The 17,986-nt window shown below is 43.9% G+C and overlaps 1 protein-coding gene across 2 annotated transcripts in view; it reads right to left on the bottom strand.

Moving 5' to 3' along the window:
• Nucleotides 1–17,986, bottom strand: part of LOC126329290 (erlin-1-like) — a 43,753-nt gene that overhangs the window by 6,082 nt on the left and 19,685 nt on the right. For both annotated transcript variants that reach the window (XM_049996142.1, XM_049996140.1), the window contains exon 3: nucleotides 11,277–11,357. In XM_049996142.1, the coding sequence (XP_049852099.1) occupies nucleotides 11,277–11,357 (81 nt within the window). The remainder of the gene's footprint in view (nucleotides 1–11,276; nucleotides 11,358–17,986) is intronic.

Below are 17,986 nucleotides of genomic sequence, written 5' to 3'. Positions count from 1 at the left end.
TATTATAATGACCTTTAAACATTTGAAAATGTGGTATAAATAAATGGGTAAACATACTGGAACAAATACATTACATGACAGACAAGACAAACTCTTAAGTTTTTCTTTTAATGTGGAGCTGGCAAGTTAGCTTTGAGAACTGCTGACAGGTGTGCTACTGGTCAGAATTGCTGAAATGGTGGTGAACCAGGCAGAGAAAGCACTATTGTAAATCATTAGTGAATGTCCCAAGAGCTTTCCACAGCAAGTTTCACATGATACTACCAGTTTACAACAGCACAGTGAAGTGGTGCATAAAATTCAAGGATAGTTGTTCAGGTGTTGCAAAACATGAGGGCTGACTGGTCATCAGAACCGGCAGTTGACTGTGTTAGGAACGTCAGTGTGGGAAGTCCCAAAATGTCTACCTACTGAGCTAGCACAAAACTGACCATCACTCAACCAACAACTTGAAAATCCTTTGAGGTGATTTTGAGTTAAGTTCACGAATTACGGTGGCATCTGTCTTGACCACTGCAGTTGTGGCTTATACCACAACTTAGAACTGATAGCAGGGCTTTCAAGTTTCAACACCACGATGAGTGTCCATATTTCTACTATTGCATACGAGATTATCTGGAGGATATGTTACCAGATCTCTGGATAGGTCGTGTTGCAGCTGCCGACTTGGTGCAGCTCAAGTGGGCACTATAGTTACTGGACTTTACATGGTTCAATATTTTCTAGCAATTTACATCAAGAATACTGTTTATGTTTCACCTGTGCCAAAAAACCTCCACAAATTGTGAAATTGTGTAACAGCAATTCTTAGCATCATTCCTGATATGTTGTGTTGAGTATGGGCAAAACTGCTCTACTGATTAAATGCATGCCATCTGACAAAGGGTGAACACACAGAATATTTAAGAACAGTGTAAAAAAAAAAAAAAAAACAGACAATATTATGAAAAGAAAAGTTGCTACTCACTGTACAGTAAAGATGCTGAGTCACAGATAGAAACAAACAAAGACTGTCACAAATAAGCTTTTGGAGAATGATGTCTGTCGAAAATAGGTGTATGCACACCCACGTGCAAGCACACCCACCCACGTGCACTCTCAGGAGCATGTGCACAAATGCAGGCAGACAGCTTGGTGGTGGTTATGCCCACATAGAATGCAGCACAGTGTTTCCAGCTTAGCTTTTAGATCACTACTAGTTTCACAGATAGCCCTGCATTTGGTGAAATAGCTGATATTTGTGACCAGAATGGAGTGTGTGTTGGTGGAAGAATGTATAAGACAGGTCTTGCATCTAGGTCTATTACAGGGGTATGAGCCAGGAGGTAAAGGGTTAGGAGTAAGGATTGCGTAGGGATGGAGGAATGCTCTGTGGCCAGAGAGACTTTGGGAGGTGGTGGGAGACCGAAAAGATAAGGCACAGGAGATTTATTGTTGTACAAGGTTGGGAAGATAATTACTGTCAGTAAAGGCTTCAGTGAGACCCTTGGTATATTTCTGAAGGGACTGCTCGTCACTGTAGATGCAAAGACCATGGATGCCTAGGCTGTATGAAAGGGACTTCTTGGTATGGAACAGGTGGAAGCTGTCAAAGTGGAGATATTGCTGGTGGTTAGGAGAGTTAATATGGACATAGGTACTAATGTAGCCATCTTTGAGGTCGAGATCATTGAGGAAGGTGGCTTGTTGGGTTGAGTAGGACCAGGTGAAGCAAATGGGGGAGAAGCTGTGGATAAGGTGTCCTCACCCTCAATCCATATCGCAAAAATGTGTAAATGAATTTGAACCAGGTGAAGGGTTAGAATTCTGGTTGTTCAGGAAGGCTTCCTATATATGGTCTGTGAATAGCTTGGCACAGGACAGTGCCATGCGGGTGCCCACAGCCATACCCTGGATTTGTTTGTAGGTAATGCCTTCAAAGGAGAAGTAACTGTGGCTGAGGATATAGCTGGTCATGGTAACTACAAAGGGAGTTTTCAGTTTGGATTCTGTCATGCACTGGGAAAGGTAGTGTTGAATAGTGGTAAGGCCATGGGCATTAGGGATGTTAGTGTAAAGAGAGATGGCATAAACTGTGACAAGCAGGGCACCATGTGGTAAATGGACAATAACTGCAGAGAGTCAGTAGAGGAAATGGTTGGTGTCTTTTATATAGTAGAGTAGGTTCTGAGTAATAAGTTGAGAGCAGAGATTCTCTCAGTAGGGGAACATTAACCAGCCAAATGGGGCATCGTGGGTGGTTGGGTTTATCGACTTGAGGAAGCACGTAGAAGGTAGGAGTGTGTGAAGTGGTAGGGGTGAGCAGAGCGATGGACTCTGAGGAGAGGTTCTGGGATGAGCCTAGGTTTTGGGGAGTGACTGGAGGTCCTGCTGAATTTCTAGAACAGGGTCGCTGTGACAATGTTATATACTTGTCCATCCCTACACAATCCCTGCTCCCAACCCCTTACCTCCTGGCTCATATTCCTGTAATATGACCTAGATGGAAGACGTGTCTCATACATCCTCCCACCACCACCACCATCTACTCCAGTTTGGTCACAAACATCACCTATCCCATCAAAGGCAGGGCTACCTGTGAAGCCAGTCATGTGATCTACAAGCTAAGCTGCAAACACTGTGGTGCATTCTATATGGGCATGACAACGAACAAGCTGGCTGTCCACATGAATGGCCAATGACAAACTGTGGCCAAAAAACAACTGGATCACCCAATTGCAATGCATGTCACCCACCATGACATTCTTCACATCTTCTGCCATCTGGGTCCTTCTCATCAATACCAGCTTTCCTGAATTGCGCGCACAGGACTCTCCCTGCAATATATCCTACATTTTACCGTAACCCTCCTGTCCTCAACCTTCGTTAGTCATTGTCTCACCCGTACACCCTCTTCTCATCCATGTTCCCATTCCAGCACTACAAGGCATTCATTCCACCAAGGTGCCCAGTCTTTCTACTTCTCTCTTTGCTATCCCCCCCCTCCCCTCCCCATCTCTACCCTGCCCTCCGTCTAACCTCCCTACAGCACCTAGATGCCCTATCCTCTTCACCTCGTCCCTACACACTCCCCAGCTGCTGCTCACAGTGTGGCTTTAGCAGCCAGAGACTGCAGGTGTGTGTGTGTGTGTGTGTGTGTGTGTGTGTGTGTGTGTGTGTGTGCATATTTTCAACAAAAGCTTGGCCGAAAGCTTATTTGTGACTCTCCTTTTGTTGTGCCTATCTGTTACTCAACATCTCCACTATATGGTGAGTAGCAACTTTTATTTTCAAAATATTTTTACATTCTATCCTGGATTTTCCGTTGTTCAAAAAACAGAGTTTGTCTTCCACATATTGTATCATTGTTCTCTGCTATTTATCTGTACTGATTTTTTTGAAATTTTTCATGGACTTTATAATTACCCTGTGTAATTCATGTAAGTGAATTTCATTTAACACAAAATTAATAAAAAAAATTGCTGTTTCCCCTGACGAGGTTTGCAGAAGTTGACTTCACGTTGAAATGGCGAGCCATTTTCTCTACTTAAACATGTGTAACAGCACAATAAACAAGAGTCGCTGACTCCTTTTAGCAACACGTTACTGAGTGTAGTATCTGGCTCTAGTGGTGGCCTGTTTTAAATGGATCGATGTACTCACAGTATAACTGTGACACAACAAGACATGAAATGCCCAGCAGCTGCATGACAGACATTTTTATATGTCTGGAAAAATTCCCTGTTTAAAGATGCAATACATAAAATGCTGATGACATAGAACAGTTACTCAGAATACTGCACTCTATTCCACAAACACCATGTTGGAGCCTCTATAGTGCTAATAACTTCAGAAACGGGGCTCTGTACTATTTCTAATAGCTCTGTTTTGTGGACTGCTATTTTAAATATATCCTCTTTTTCCTTCAGTGGGACTACTTCCTTATTTTTCTGCTACATTTAGAAAATCAATTTAAAAAATGTAGAATAACCATAACAATCATTCAGCTAGAGTGTGATATCATTGTATTCCTTGCTTGGCTATAGTGAGCTTCCTTTCATTAGTTCCATATACTCTGATCACAACACTAGTTGCCGTTATCAGTGTGGAAGAGGCAATGGGCAAGGTAACTAGCACTAACAGCAGTCCTCTCACTGTCAGTGTGGCAAGTAGGCTGATGTCTAGAGTTCAGACTATAGTGTTGGCACCAGCTGACATTCCAAAGGCTGCTTTAACTTCTCCTGATTGTATCCTAGCATTTAATATTTTTTTTTTTTTTTTACTAGAATTACTGATTTACCACGTGTCAAACAATAAGAGGAATTTTCTCTTTCTTACAGAATCTTTGTCCTCTTCAGAGTAACCCCTCCTCAGATATAATACACTTGTGCAAGCTCTTCCCACCTCAGCAGCACTTCTGGAGCATTATTTTAATTATGGTAATAGTGAGCAGGAGCACTGTCATATGAAATTTCCATGAGTAGTCTTGCTACAATTCTGGTTGTTTTCTTCAGAATGCTTCACGCATACCCTCATTTCATCACCTTCTTTGCAAGTTCTGGATCATTGACAATTTCATTCAGCAATTACCAAGCAATGTCGATGCAACGTCATATTTGGCCGAAATTCAACAATTTTGGAACATATTTTGCTGCTACATGTTTCATATTTAAAACATTTGGGGGAAAAAAATTGTTTGGCATGAGCCAAATGATATTCCAACATCAGCAACTTCTCTGGTGGTGATTCAGCAACTGTCCAGAACCACTTTTCTTTATTTCTTACACATTGTCATCAGTAACTGAGGTGCTAGGGAGTCCAAGGCATTCATCATCTTCAATGTCTTCTCGACCCTCTTTGAAATATTTATACCATTCACAAACACTTAGTTTTATTCACAGTAGTTTCGCCAATAGCCACAGTCACGATTTTGAATATGGTGCTGCACTGTATTCAATTTTCCAAGCAAAATTCAATGCAAAGTCTTTCATCCATGTTTTTTGACAGTAAATGTCCACAGAGCACTCGAAAACACACAGAACCTTTTCGACTGTCAACAATAAACTAGATATTCAAAAAAGTTGAAAATGCAAACATACATCATGAACATATGTACCAAGAAGATAAAAAATAAAATAATACGAATTGGATGTATAAAACTTGCAAAATTAAAACATACCTGTTAATTTTTAATTACATCTTTTATGTCATAGCTTCCACAATGAACCAGTCCACTAATAAAACAATGAAAACAATATACATTACTGTTCAGAGGTGAATTTAAAGAAAAACTAGAAACTGCTCAGATATACTGCACAAAAAATGCAGTTCACTCCTACACCTGAAAGAGTGCACAACAGCTCCAAATACCTTTTACGTTACAGTGCTCTATAGCGACTGCTCGATAAACAATAAATAGAAACTAATTTATTTTAAAAGCTTTTCAGGCAATTAATATTTATTATCCTTTGTTGAACTTCAAAAATGATATAGTTAAACAAAACTACTTATCTAAACTGAATGACAGAGTAAACCAACTTCAACAGTAATTTCAGGAATAGTTTCTATGGAAACAGAATGACCTTTTTCTTTCCCTGCCTCATCCCGTATCTGCACAGGATCAGCATGTTAATCTGGATATGGCAATGTTAGTGCTACACTGTGAAACACTGCCCGTGACTAGTGTTTCCCAGAAGGAAGTGTCAGAATGTTTTTGGAAATGTTTGTGTATCATGTACCAGAGGCGGACCATGTGTACCAGCCTAGTACAGTATTCCCTTTGTCAAATGTGGAAAACGGCCGAAAGACTGCATCCATGCTAACTGGCGCACCAGCCCTTGTTAATCTGTTGGACAGACTTAAGCTGGTCAGGGATACCTCCTTGAATCCCGGAAGTGACATGCTAACAAATGCAGCTATCTGAGTGGGTTATGGAACTACAATGACTACTTACTAAGACACTAAGTCACTTTTCCTTCAATACTGGTAACTGATCACCAACTACAACTAAAATGGGATTTTGAATTAAGAGTAAAATCTGAGCAGTAGAGTTCACTTCAAAATTAAGTTACCGTCTATCCTGACAAAAAGTTTAATACTCTACGGGCCCCAAGAGTGATTTTTGGTGATACTGCTGCAACTGTAAGAACCAATTTATCCTTGATTAATTATATTTGTCCAGCATTGGTTTAAGTTGTATATTACATAATTAGACCTCTGATCCATTTGTTAAAAGAAATAAAAACATTCTTGGATTGCTCGCAGGACCCACTTAGTATACTACATTACATATTTTGATTTCTCTTTTTGTTATTTTTCATAATGTTAATGTCATAAATTTTCAAAAATACCCCACAAGCGAATCTCAGACCATTACGTTCTTCATATGTTGGACGAATGTGATCTCAGGGACCTGAATGATGTCTCGAGTGAACCTGATGAGGACTTCATTTCAGAACAAGATGTGTCAGAACTGGAAGATAACCTTTAAGTGAATTCAGAAGAAGGTGATAAAGCTAATGAAAATTCTGATGAAGGAGGCGAGTTTACAGCAAAATCAGGAGGAAAATGAACATGTTCAGTTTTCCCAGTGACTCACTGTTTCCAATATGACACTGTCAAAGGACCTCCCAGGATTGTACACACAAGTGATCTTGCACTCACAATGTCCAACGATTTCAACAGTTCTTTGATGGCCTAACTGTAGATGCCAGATGTACGTTCACCAGTCCTGTACTGTTTGGCATTACAAATCAGATAATGCTCTCAACTGAATGATAATTTGGATGGATGTAAATTCTATCAAACTGAGAGCATCTTTTGGTTTTCTACTGACGGCTATGTTCTTTGCTGCTGCAAAGAATCAATTTCTGAAATGTGAAAAACATATTCAAACATTAGTCGTGCAGTTTTTAAAACATTTGTCTTTCCGTTTTACTGCTGCCAGGGTATGGAATCAATTTGCATGTGTTTTTCAGTTTATTAGGTTTGACAATAAAGCAATACACCCACTATGCTTATTTAATTTAAATACAATCTTAGGCATCCAAAGAACCTAACCTAAGTAAACTTCTACACCTCTATGTTCAGAAACGCAGGAAAAAGGGGGGAGGGGTGGCAGCAGCAAGAGGACACCAGCTTTGTAAACAATATTGACTACTTAGGCTTATATGTTAAGCGTTAAATATGAATTATCATGCAAATTTCACAGCTCAGACTGCACCTCTGACTGCCATACAGACATTTATGAAGCCATAAAAATTCGTTGTGTGTTTTCAACCAAGTTATTTCTCTCTAATAGTACAACATACTTGCAAAAATTAATCTTTCAAAATAATACAAAGAACAATGTGAGGGCTTAAGACTCATAACGACATATCTAGAAAGTTTTATATTTTTGACATATTGGCTTTACTACTGCCTTAATGTTAAAGCTGGAAACTGTTGATTGAAGGTAAACTCTCTCCAATAACCATGAGATATCACAATTATCAGCAATTTGGATTTGGTGGTAGTAGTGAGTGTTTCTAATGTACCAAATTTCTTTTGCCTTCATCTCAAAACATGGATTTTGTAGATGACTCTTAATCCCTGAATGTTAAGTACATGAATTACTTTTTTATACATGGTACTGAATGATACTCCTGCTACAACCATCTATTGCATGGTGTCTTCAGTCCTGAGACTGGTTTGATGCAGCTCTCCACGCTACTCTATCCTGTGCAAGCTGTTTCATCTCTCAGTACCTACTGCAGCCAACATCCTCCTGAATCTGCTTAGTGTATTTATCTCTGTCTCCCTCTACAATTTTTACCCTCCATGCTGCCCTCCAGTACTAAATTGGTGATCCCTCGATGCCTCGGAACATGTCCCACCAACCGATCCCTTCTTCTAGTCAAGTTGTGCCACAAACTCCTCTTCTCCCTAATTCTATTCAATACTTCCTCATTAGTTATGTGATCTACCCATCTAATCCAAACTATTTATCGTCCATGTTTCACTTCCATACATGGCTACACTCCATACAAATACTTTCAGAAACGACTTCCTGACACTTAAAACAATACTCAACGTTAACAAATTTCTCTTCTTCAGAAACACTTTCCTTGCCATTGCCAGTCTACATTTTATATCCTCTCTACTTCGACCATCATCAGTTATTTAGCTCCCCAAATAGCAAAACTCCTTTACTGCTTTAAGTGTCTCATTTCCTAATCTAATTCCCTCAGCATCACCCGACTTAATTTGACTGCATTCCATTATCCTCGTTTTGCTTTTGTTGATGTTCATCTTATATCCTCCTTTCGAGACACTGTCCATTCCGTTCAACTGCTCTTCCAAGTCCTTTGCTGTCTGACAGAATTACAATGTCATTGGCGAACCTAAACGTTTTATTTCTTCTCCGTGGATTTTAATACCTAATCTGAATTTTTCCTTTAGTTTCCTTTACTGCTTGCTCAATATACAGATTGAATAGCAACGAGGAGAGGATACAACCCTGTCTCACTCCCTTCCCAACCACTGCTACCCCTTCATGTCCCTCAACTCTTATAATTGTCATCTGATTTCTGTACAAATTATAAATAGCCTTTCCCTCCCTGTATTTTACCCCTGCCACCTTCAGAATTTGAAAGAGTATTCCAGTCAACATTGTCAAAAGCTTTCTCTAAGTCTACAAATGCTAGAAACGCAGGTTTGCCTTTCCTTAATCTATCTTCTAAGATAAGCTGTAGGGTCTGTATTGCCTCACGTGTTTCAACATTTCTAAGGAATCCAAACTGATCTTCCCCGAGGTCAGCTTCTACCACTTTTTCCATTCGTCTGTAAAGAATTCGCGTTAGTACTTTGCAGCTGTGACTTATTAAACTGATAGGTAATTTTCACATCTGTCAGCACCTGCTTTCTTTGGGATTGGAATTATTATATTCTTCTTGAAGTCTGAGGGAATTTCACCTGTCTCATACATATTGCTCACCAGATGGTAGAGTTCTCAGGACTGGCTCTCCCAAGGCTGCCAGCAGTTCTAATGGAATATTGTTTAATCTTGGGGCCTTGTTTCGGATTAGGCATTTCAGTGCTCTGTCAAACTCTTTGCGCAGTATCATATCTCCCATGTCATCTTCATCTACATCCTCTTCCATTTCCATAATATTGTCCTCAAGTACATTGCCCTTGTATAGACCCTCTATATACTCTTCCACCTTTCTGCTTTCCCTTCTTTGCTTAGAACTGGGTTTCCATCTGAGCTCTTAATATTCATACAAGTGGCTCTCTTTTCTCCAAAGGTCTCTCTAATTTTCCTGTAGGCAGTATCTATATTACCCCTCATGAGATAAGCCTCTACATCCTTACATTTGTCCTCTAGCCATCCCTGCTTAGCCATTTTGTACTTCCTGTTGATCTCATTTCTGAGACGTTTGTATTTCTTTTTGCCTGCTTCATTTACTGCATTTTTATATTTTCTCCTTTCATCATTTAAATTCAATATTTCTTCTGTTACCCAAGGATTTCTACTAGCCCTTGTCTTTTTACCTGCTTGATCCTCTGCTTCCTTCACTATTTCATTCCTCAAAGCTACCCATTCTTCTTCTACTGTATTTCTTTCCCCTATTACTGTCAATTGTTCCCTTATGCTCTCCCCAAAACCCTGTACAACCTCTGGTTCTTTCAGTTTATCCAGGTCACATCTCCTTAAATTTCCACCTTTTTGCAGTTTCTTCAGTTTTAATCTACAGTTGATAACCAATAGATTGTGGTCAGAATCCACATCTGCCTCTGGAAATGTCTTACAATTTAAAATCTGGTTCCTAAACCTATGTCTTACCATTATATGATCTATCTGAAACCTTTTAGTATCTCCAGGGTTCTTCCATGTACACAACCTTCTTTCACGATTCTTGAACCAAGTGTTAGCTATGATTATGTTCTGCTCTGTGCAAAATTCTACAAGAAGGCTTCCTCTCATTTCTTAGCCCCAATCCATATTCACCTACTGCATTTCCTTCTCTTCCTTTTCCTACTGTCAAATTCTAGTCCCCCATGACTATTAAATTTTCGTCTCCCATCACTACCTAAATAATTTTTTTTTCTCTTATCATACATTTCATCAATTTCTTCGTCACCTGCAGAGCTGGTTGGCATATAAACTTTTACTACTGTAGTAGGTTTGGGCTTCTTGTCTACCTTGGCCACAATAATGCGTTCACTATGCTGTTTGTAGTAGCTTACCTGCACTCCTGTTTTTTTATTCATTATTAAATCTACTCCTGCATTACCCCTATTTGATTTTGTATTTCTAACTCTGTATTCACCTGACCAAGATTCTTGTTCCTCCTGCCAACGAACTTCACTAATTTCCACTATAACTTTAACCTATCTATTTCTATTGCATATTATTTTGAATCAGTGGAAAATAACATAGTTGGGAAAAAAAGCGACAAGGTTTATCCACAAGTTAAGGTAGGGTTACAATGTTTCAAGTCTCTCTTATAATTAATTACCTGTAGACACGCTGTGCTTACTTGCAGGGGAAAAAAGTTTCATAACAAATCCACATGACTATTTTTTGTCAAGTTGGATAGAAGCATACAGTTCTGTGAATTCCTCAATTCAAATTGTATAGCGTGTGGAACAACACTTACACCAATACTCTGCATAAAGAAATGTGATTGACGACAGCTGGCAGTGCTATTTGCAATTTCCAAGCATGAGGTGCAGAAACCTGAAGCCAGTACTGTCCAAAATCCATGAATGCCGACAACAGCACCAACACTGAGGGAACATAACCAACAATTTTTTGTGGTATGCATGGGAAACAGATGTGCCAAGCCCATCCTACCTTTTAGGAGTGCAACTAACGCTTCCCTGTCAATTACAGTTGATTATCAGTAACGTTTAAAAGCCTCCTAATAAGAGACCCCTCTAGCCACAGAAAATAATTGTTCCTTTTGAATCTCTCTTCACATGATTCTACATGATCGATGTGTATGCATTCTTACAAGGGAACGTTATGGACTATCCCTATTATTTCAAATGAAATGTATTAATATTTGTTTTTAAAGCCTCTCATTTCAGTTTTGAATACAAAACTAAACATATACATATTTATGTACCATTTATGCCATTAGCAGCTGATAAAATCCATTAAAGACACAAATGCAAACAACCTTAAAGTATGTTTGATTAACTTATGTTTTATTAAATTACTTTTGCAGGTGTTGTGAAGATAATTATTTCAAGTGTGGACCATTAAAAAAATTAAACACTTCATAAATTATTGTTTGATGCTTCATGCCTACCTGTACTGCTCGAAACGATGTTATGAATGGTATCATCATATGAAATCCTGGCTGGCTTACATTGCTCAGCAATGCACCACCCTGCAAAATGATGGGTAACCTGCTTAAAATAACAACTACAAAATACTACAACCTAAGTAATGCAAAAGATACAATTAAATATGGTTTTAATCAGAAAATGTGCACTGAAGATAAAAATTTAGTTACAAAACAAACAAGAACATGAAAGGCATAAAAAACATGAAATTATTATGGTATATGCTACCTATGGGGGAAGGTAGAAATACAGAAGAAAGTATAAAAGTAAGAACAGAAGTTTTTAGCAGTAACTCATGAAAAGCATAAATAAATGCTGACTGAGCATGGCAAAGTAACAGAAGTGAGGAATGTGGCTGCAGGGTAACAACTGGAGACATTTCACACTGGTTTGGTTTGGTTTGTGGGGGTTAAAGGGACCAGACTGCTACGGTCATCGGTCCCTTTTTTTCAAATACTAAAAACACCCACAGAGAATAAAAACGATCAACAGACGATAAGACAGACGACACGGAACAAGAGAAACGTAGACAAAGACCAGACAAGACAAACTAAAATCACACAGAGTGTGACGGTGGAAAAGCCAACCACTGAGAAACATGAAAAAAAAAAAAAAACTGACATATCGTAGGCCATAGGCCAGAATCAATACAAAAACTCACACACTTACATTAAGCGATAAAATCCCCCTGCCCAAATAAAACGCAGAACTATGTCCGCTATGGAAGAGTCGTCAGATAAAAGCGCAGAGAGCCTATCAGGCAGCGCAAAAGTCTGCCTGAGCACAGTTAAAAGGGTGCACTCCAACAGAATATGGACCACCGTCAAGGACGCCCCACAACGACAAAGAGGGGGATCCTCACGACACAGTAAATAACTCTGCGTGAGTCGGGTGTGGCCAATGCGAAGCTGACAAAGGACGACTGATTCCCTGCGATTGGCTCGCATGGATGACCGCCACACAGTAGTCGTCTCCTTGATACGAGGGAGTTAGTTTCGCACGGGCAGGTTGCGCCAATCAGTGTCCCATAAATCGAAAACTTTGCGGCGTAATAGTGCCCGCAAATCAGTCGCGGGGAGGCCAATCTCCAGAGATGGTGTGCTAGTGGCCTCTTTCGCCAGGCGCTCAACAGTTTCATTTCCGGTTATCCCAACATGGTCCGGGGTCCAAACAAAGACCACACATCTGCCGCAACGGGCAAGAGTATGCACGGACTCCTGGATAGCCATCACCAGACAAGAACGAGGGGAACACTGGTCGAGAGTTCGTAAACCGCTCAGGGAATCGCTACAGATAACGAAGGACTCACCTGAGCAGGAGCGGATATACTCTAGGGCACGAAAGATAGCAACCAGCTAAGCAGTGTAAACACTGCAGCCAGCCGGCAACGAACGTTGTTCAGAATGGTCCCCTAGAGTTAGTGCATAACCGACACGACCAGCAACCATCGAATCATCGGTATAGACAACGCCAGAGCCCTGATATGTGGCTAGGATGGAATAAAAGCGGCGTCGCAAGGCCACCGGAGGGACTGAGTCCTTCGGGCCCTGTGCCAAGTCGAGCCGAAGGCAAGGGCGAGGCACACACCATGTGGGTGTACGCAGAGGGGCCTGGAAAGGAGGTGGTACAGGGAAACACCCAAGCCCGTAGAGAAGCTGTTTGACACGTACGGCAATCTGACAACCCGACCGGGGCCGACATTCTGGCAGACGGACGACTGACTGCGGGAACAGGACACGATAATTTGGATGCACGGGCAAACATGGGCAGCATAAACAGCCAGTAATTGTTGGCACCGTAACCGCAGTGGAGGGACACCTGCCTCCACAAGTATGCTGTCCACAGGGCTGGTCCAGAAGGCACCAGTGGCAAGGCATATCCCGCTGTGTAGTATTGGGTCCAGCACCCGCAACGCAGATGGGGATGCTGAGCCACAAGCCAGACTCCCATGGTCCAGACGGGACTGGATTAACGCCTGGTAAAGCCGTAAGAGAGTAGATCGGTCGGCGCCCCACTTGGTGTGACTCAGGCATCGCAGTGCATTTAGATGCCGCCAACACGCCTGTTTAAGCTGCCGAATATGAGGCAGCCAAGTCAACCGGGCATCAAAAACCATCCCCAAAAACCTATGTAACTCCACCACTGTAAGAAGCTCGCCGTCAAGATAAAGCCGCGGCTCCGGGTGAACAGTGCGTCGCCGGCAGAAATGCATAACGCAGGTCTTGGCTGCCGAAAACTGAAAACCATGCGCTACAGCCCAAGACTGCGCCTTGCTGATTGCGCCCTGTAGCTGACGTTCAGCAGCTGCAATGCCAATAGAGCTGTAGTAAAGGCAGAAGTCGTCAGCATACAGGGAAGCGGAGACAGAATTTCCCCACGGCTGCAGCGAGCCCGTTAATAGCTATTAAAAACAGACAGACACTTAGAACAGAACCCTGTGGCACACCGTTCTCCTGGACTTGGGAAGAACTATATGAGGCCGCGACGTGCACACGGAAGGTACGATATGACAGAAAATTGCGGATATAGATCGGTAGAGGGCCCCGAAGGCCCCATCCATGAAGCTTAGAAAGGATGTGATGACGCCATGTCGTACCATACACCTTCCGCATGTCGAAAAAGACAGCAATCAGATGCTGACGGCGGGCAAAGGCAGTACTCCAGGCTCATCAGACTGTCGGCGGCGGAGTGGCCTTTACGGAACCCACCCTGAGACGGAGCCGGAAGGCCCCGAGACTCCAGGACCCAATTCAAGTGCCGGCTCACCACCCGTTCAAGCAACTTGCAATGAACGTTGGTGAGGCTAATGGGACGGTAGCTGTCCACCTTCAAAGGGTTCTTCCCCGGTTTCAGAATGGGGACAAGACTTTCCCGCCATCGCGATGGAAACTCACCCTCGACCCAAATGCGGTTGTAAAGGTCGAGGAGGCGTCGCTGGCAGTCCACTGAAAGGTGTTTCAGCATCTGAGAGTGGATGCTATTTGGGCCAGGAGTGGTATCAGGACAGGCGGCGAGGGAACTGCGGAATTCCCACTCACTGAATGGAACACTGTACAATTCAGGACGGTGAGTGCGAAAAGAAAGTCTCCGACATTCTATCCGCTCTTTAATGGAGCGGAAGCCCAAGGAGTAGTTGGCAGAAGCGGAATTCAGAGCAAAGTGCTCTGCCAAGCGGTTTTGCAATGACGTCGGAGTCAGTACAAACTGCTCCATTCAGTGAGAGTGCAGGGACGCTGACAGGGGTCCGATAGCCATAGATGCGGCGAATCTTGGCCCAGACCTGTGATGGAGTAACATGGAGGACACATACCGCTCCCAGCACTCCTGCTTGCGTTGGCTGATAATGCGGCGGGCTCGCGCACGCAGCCGTTTGAAGGCGATAAGGTGTTCGATTGAGGGACGTCGCTTGTAACGCTGGAGCGCCCGCCGGCGAGCTTTAATCGCTTCAGCAATCTCAGGCAACCACCAAGGCACAGTCCGCTGCCGAGAGGACACAGAAGAACGGGGAATGGCAGATTCGGCGGCAGTAACGATGCCGGTGGTGACCGATTGAACCACTGCATCAATGTCATCATTAGAGAGAGGCTCAATAGCGGCAGTGTAGGAAAACAAGTCCCAGTCAGCCTTATTCAGAGCCCATCTGCTAGTGCGCCCAGAAGACTGACGCTGTGGTAATGACAGAAAGATCGGAAATTGGTCACTACCACAAAGTTCGTCATGCACTCTCCATTGGACAGACAGTACGAGGCTAGGGCTACAGATCGAAAGGTCAATGGCGGAGTATGTACCATGCGCCACGCTGAAGTGTGTGAAGGCACCATCATTTAATATCGAGAAATCGAGCTGCGCCAATAAATGCTCAACGATGGCGCCTCGACCTGTTGCCACAGACCCACCCCACAGATGGTTATGGGCATTAAAGTCGCCCAGTAACAAGAAAGGTGGCGGCAACTGGGCTATCAGAGCAGCCAGGACATGCTGTGCGACATCACCATCCGGTGGAAGGTAAAGACTGCAGACGGTAACAGACTGTGGCGTCCACACCTGAACAGCGACAGCCTCTAAAGGTGTGTGGAGAGGTACAGACTCGCTGTGAAGAGAGTTCAGGACATATATGCAGACGCCACCAGACACCCTTTCATAAGCTGCCCAGTTCTTATAATAACCCCGGTAGCCACGGATGGCGGGGGTTCGCATTGCCAGAAACCAAGTTTCCTGCAGAGCAATGCAGAGGAAAGGGTGAAGGCTGATAAGTTGGCGGAGCTCAGCTAGATGGTGGAAGAAACCGCTGCAGTTCCACTGGAGGATGGGCGCTTTCCATGGCGTCTGATGGACCGGCGAGATTGAGTACCTCAGCAGACGCCAGAATCTCCACTGCATTCTCAGACGCAGAGCTGGAAGGTTGCGGTGGGATGGCTGCCACCGCGTGTTCCTTGGGCTGAGAGCTCTTCTTTGGTTTCTCACTTACGCCACTGCCGGTAGTCAGCCTTCTTGCTGGTTGGAAACCTGGGAAGGGAAGAACCCAAGGGACCCCTTGCAAGCGTGAGAAGCCGAAGAAGTTGGACACTTCTCCGGCTTAGAAGTGGGGACGGACGTCCCCGATGGGTGGGATGGTGTTGCTCCTGAGGTAGGTGGCGCAGGAGCAACCCGGTGGGTAGAGGCCGCGCCCCCCCCCCCCCCCCTCACTGGTGAGGGGGCAGGGGGAGTTGTACTACTCGTCAATCCGGCCATAATTGGAGAAACAGAGGGGCTAGTACAGGTGTTGTAGCAGCAGCGTAGGAAGATGTCATTCTCACAGGATGGAGTCTGTCATATTTCCTTTTGGCCTCAGTATAGGCTAGTCGGTCCAGGGTCTTGTATTCCATGATTTTACGCTCGTTCTGGGAAATTCGGCAGTCTGGCGAGCAAGGTGAATGGTGCTCCCCGCAGTTGACACAGATGGGAGGCGGGGCACATGGAGTATTGGGATGTGATGGGCGTCCGCAATCTCGACATGTGAGGCTGGAAGTGCAGCGAGAAGACATATGGCCGAACTTCCAGCACTTAAAGCACCGCATTGGGGGAGGCATATAGGGCTTAACGTCACATCCGTAGACCATCACCTTGACCTTTTCCGGTAATGTATCCCCTTCTAAGGCCAAGATGAAGGCACCTGTAGCAATCTGATTTTCCTTCGGACCCCGATGAACGCGCTGGACGAAATGGACACCTCGGCGCTCTAAATTGGCGCGCAGCTGTTTCATCATCAGACTGCAAAAGAAGATCCCTATGGTAAGTAACTCCCTGGACCATATTCAAACTCTTATGGGGTGTGATCGTAACAGCAACATCCCCCAACTTGCCACAAGCGAGTAACCGTCGTGACTGGGCAGAGGATGCCGTTTGTATCAGGACTGACCCAGAGCGCATTTTTGACAAGCCCTCCCCTCCCCAAACTTGTCCTCTAAATGCTCAACGAAGAACTGAGGCTTTGTGGAGAGAAAAGACTCCCCATCAACCCTCGTACAAACTAAGAAGCGGGGCGAATAACTGCTACTGCCATTCTAAGACTTACGTTCCTCCCACGGTGTGGCCAGGGAGGGGAACGTTTTCGGATCGTACTTCTGAGCGTTAAACTGAGCCCGAGAACGCTTAGAGACTGCTGGCGGCTGGCCACCAGCGAGAGATGATGTACCACGCTTCATTGCGGGTCATCCGCCCTGATGCCACCTACTCTGACCAAGGGCCCTCCCCACGGGCGCCACCCAGCCATGGCAAGAGCCACCTGGCAAGATGGCCGTTGCCGGGAGTCCCGATACCCCAGGAGGATAGGCATCTACTCCTTGGCATACGTGGGGAGTTAACGGCGCAGGCATCAGTAGAGCGATCCCTGTGTTGTCAGCGGGCTACAACCAACAGGGTACATGGCGGCCCCACCGCAATGGACTGGCTACCGTGCTGGATGTTAGGTAACATGTGGTCCATGGTCGCCTTCGGTGCAGAAAGAGGCACTGCACAGTGCAACGTGCAATCTGCACGCAGAAACAGAGTCATGCCCAAGAGATGGAGAGCGGACAGGACTGGAATTCAATGGTGTATAAGCTGGCAAAGGTCTGATCGCAAGATGGACACAATGCACCAAGTAAGGTGCCCTTCCCCGATCGGCTTGCTCTTCAAAAAATTTTGAGAGATGGAGGTCGAACCCAACAGGGGACCATCATATAAGGCCAAAAAGTTTGAGATTCCTTTTAGTCGCCTCTTACGACAGGCAGGAATACTGCGGGCCTATTCTAACCCCTGAACCCGCAGGGGGGACGTTTCACACTCAGTGGTGATAGAAGAAGAGTGGCTAAATACCACTTCCCCACCAATGAAGCCCTCTTCATGGAAGAATTTACCTACATCATGGTAGCGTAACAACACATTATTAGCAGGGTAAAAAAGAAAAAAGGGATTACTCATATGCACAGTAGCCGCTTACAGGATTTACAAGTTGGAAACAGAAAGCAGCAAATCACTGTCTTTCACCCTAGCAGATGTGAACAAAGCATATTGTCGGCAAAGAAACAATACTGCGTAAATGACAAATTATTGATTTCGCATTTTTCAATCAGTTTGTGTCCTTGACTCCCTGCACATCTACTCTTACTGCCAGAATGCCAATTTTTTAAAATGATCTACATATAAAAAACTA

Source organism: Schistocerca gregaria, chromosome 2 (assembly GCF_023897955.1).
Source record: "Schistocerca gregaria isolate iqSchGreg1 chromosome 2, iqSchGreg1.2, whole genome shotgun sequence".
Classification (NCBI taxonomy): domain Eukaryota; kingdom Metazoa; phylum Arthropoda; class Insecta; order Orthoptera; family Acrididae; genus Schistocerca; species Schistocerca gregaria.
The sequence above is the reverse complement of the archived record's forward strand: the minus strand, read 5'-3'. Positions and strand labels throughout refer to the sequence as shown.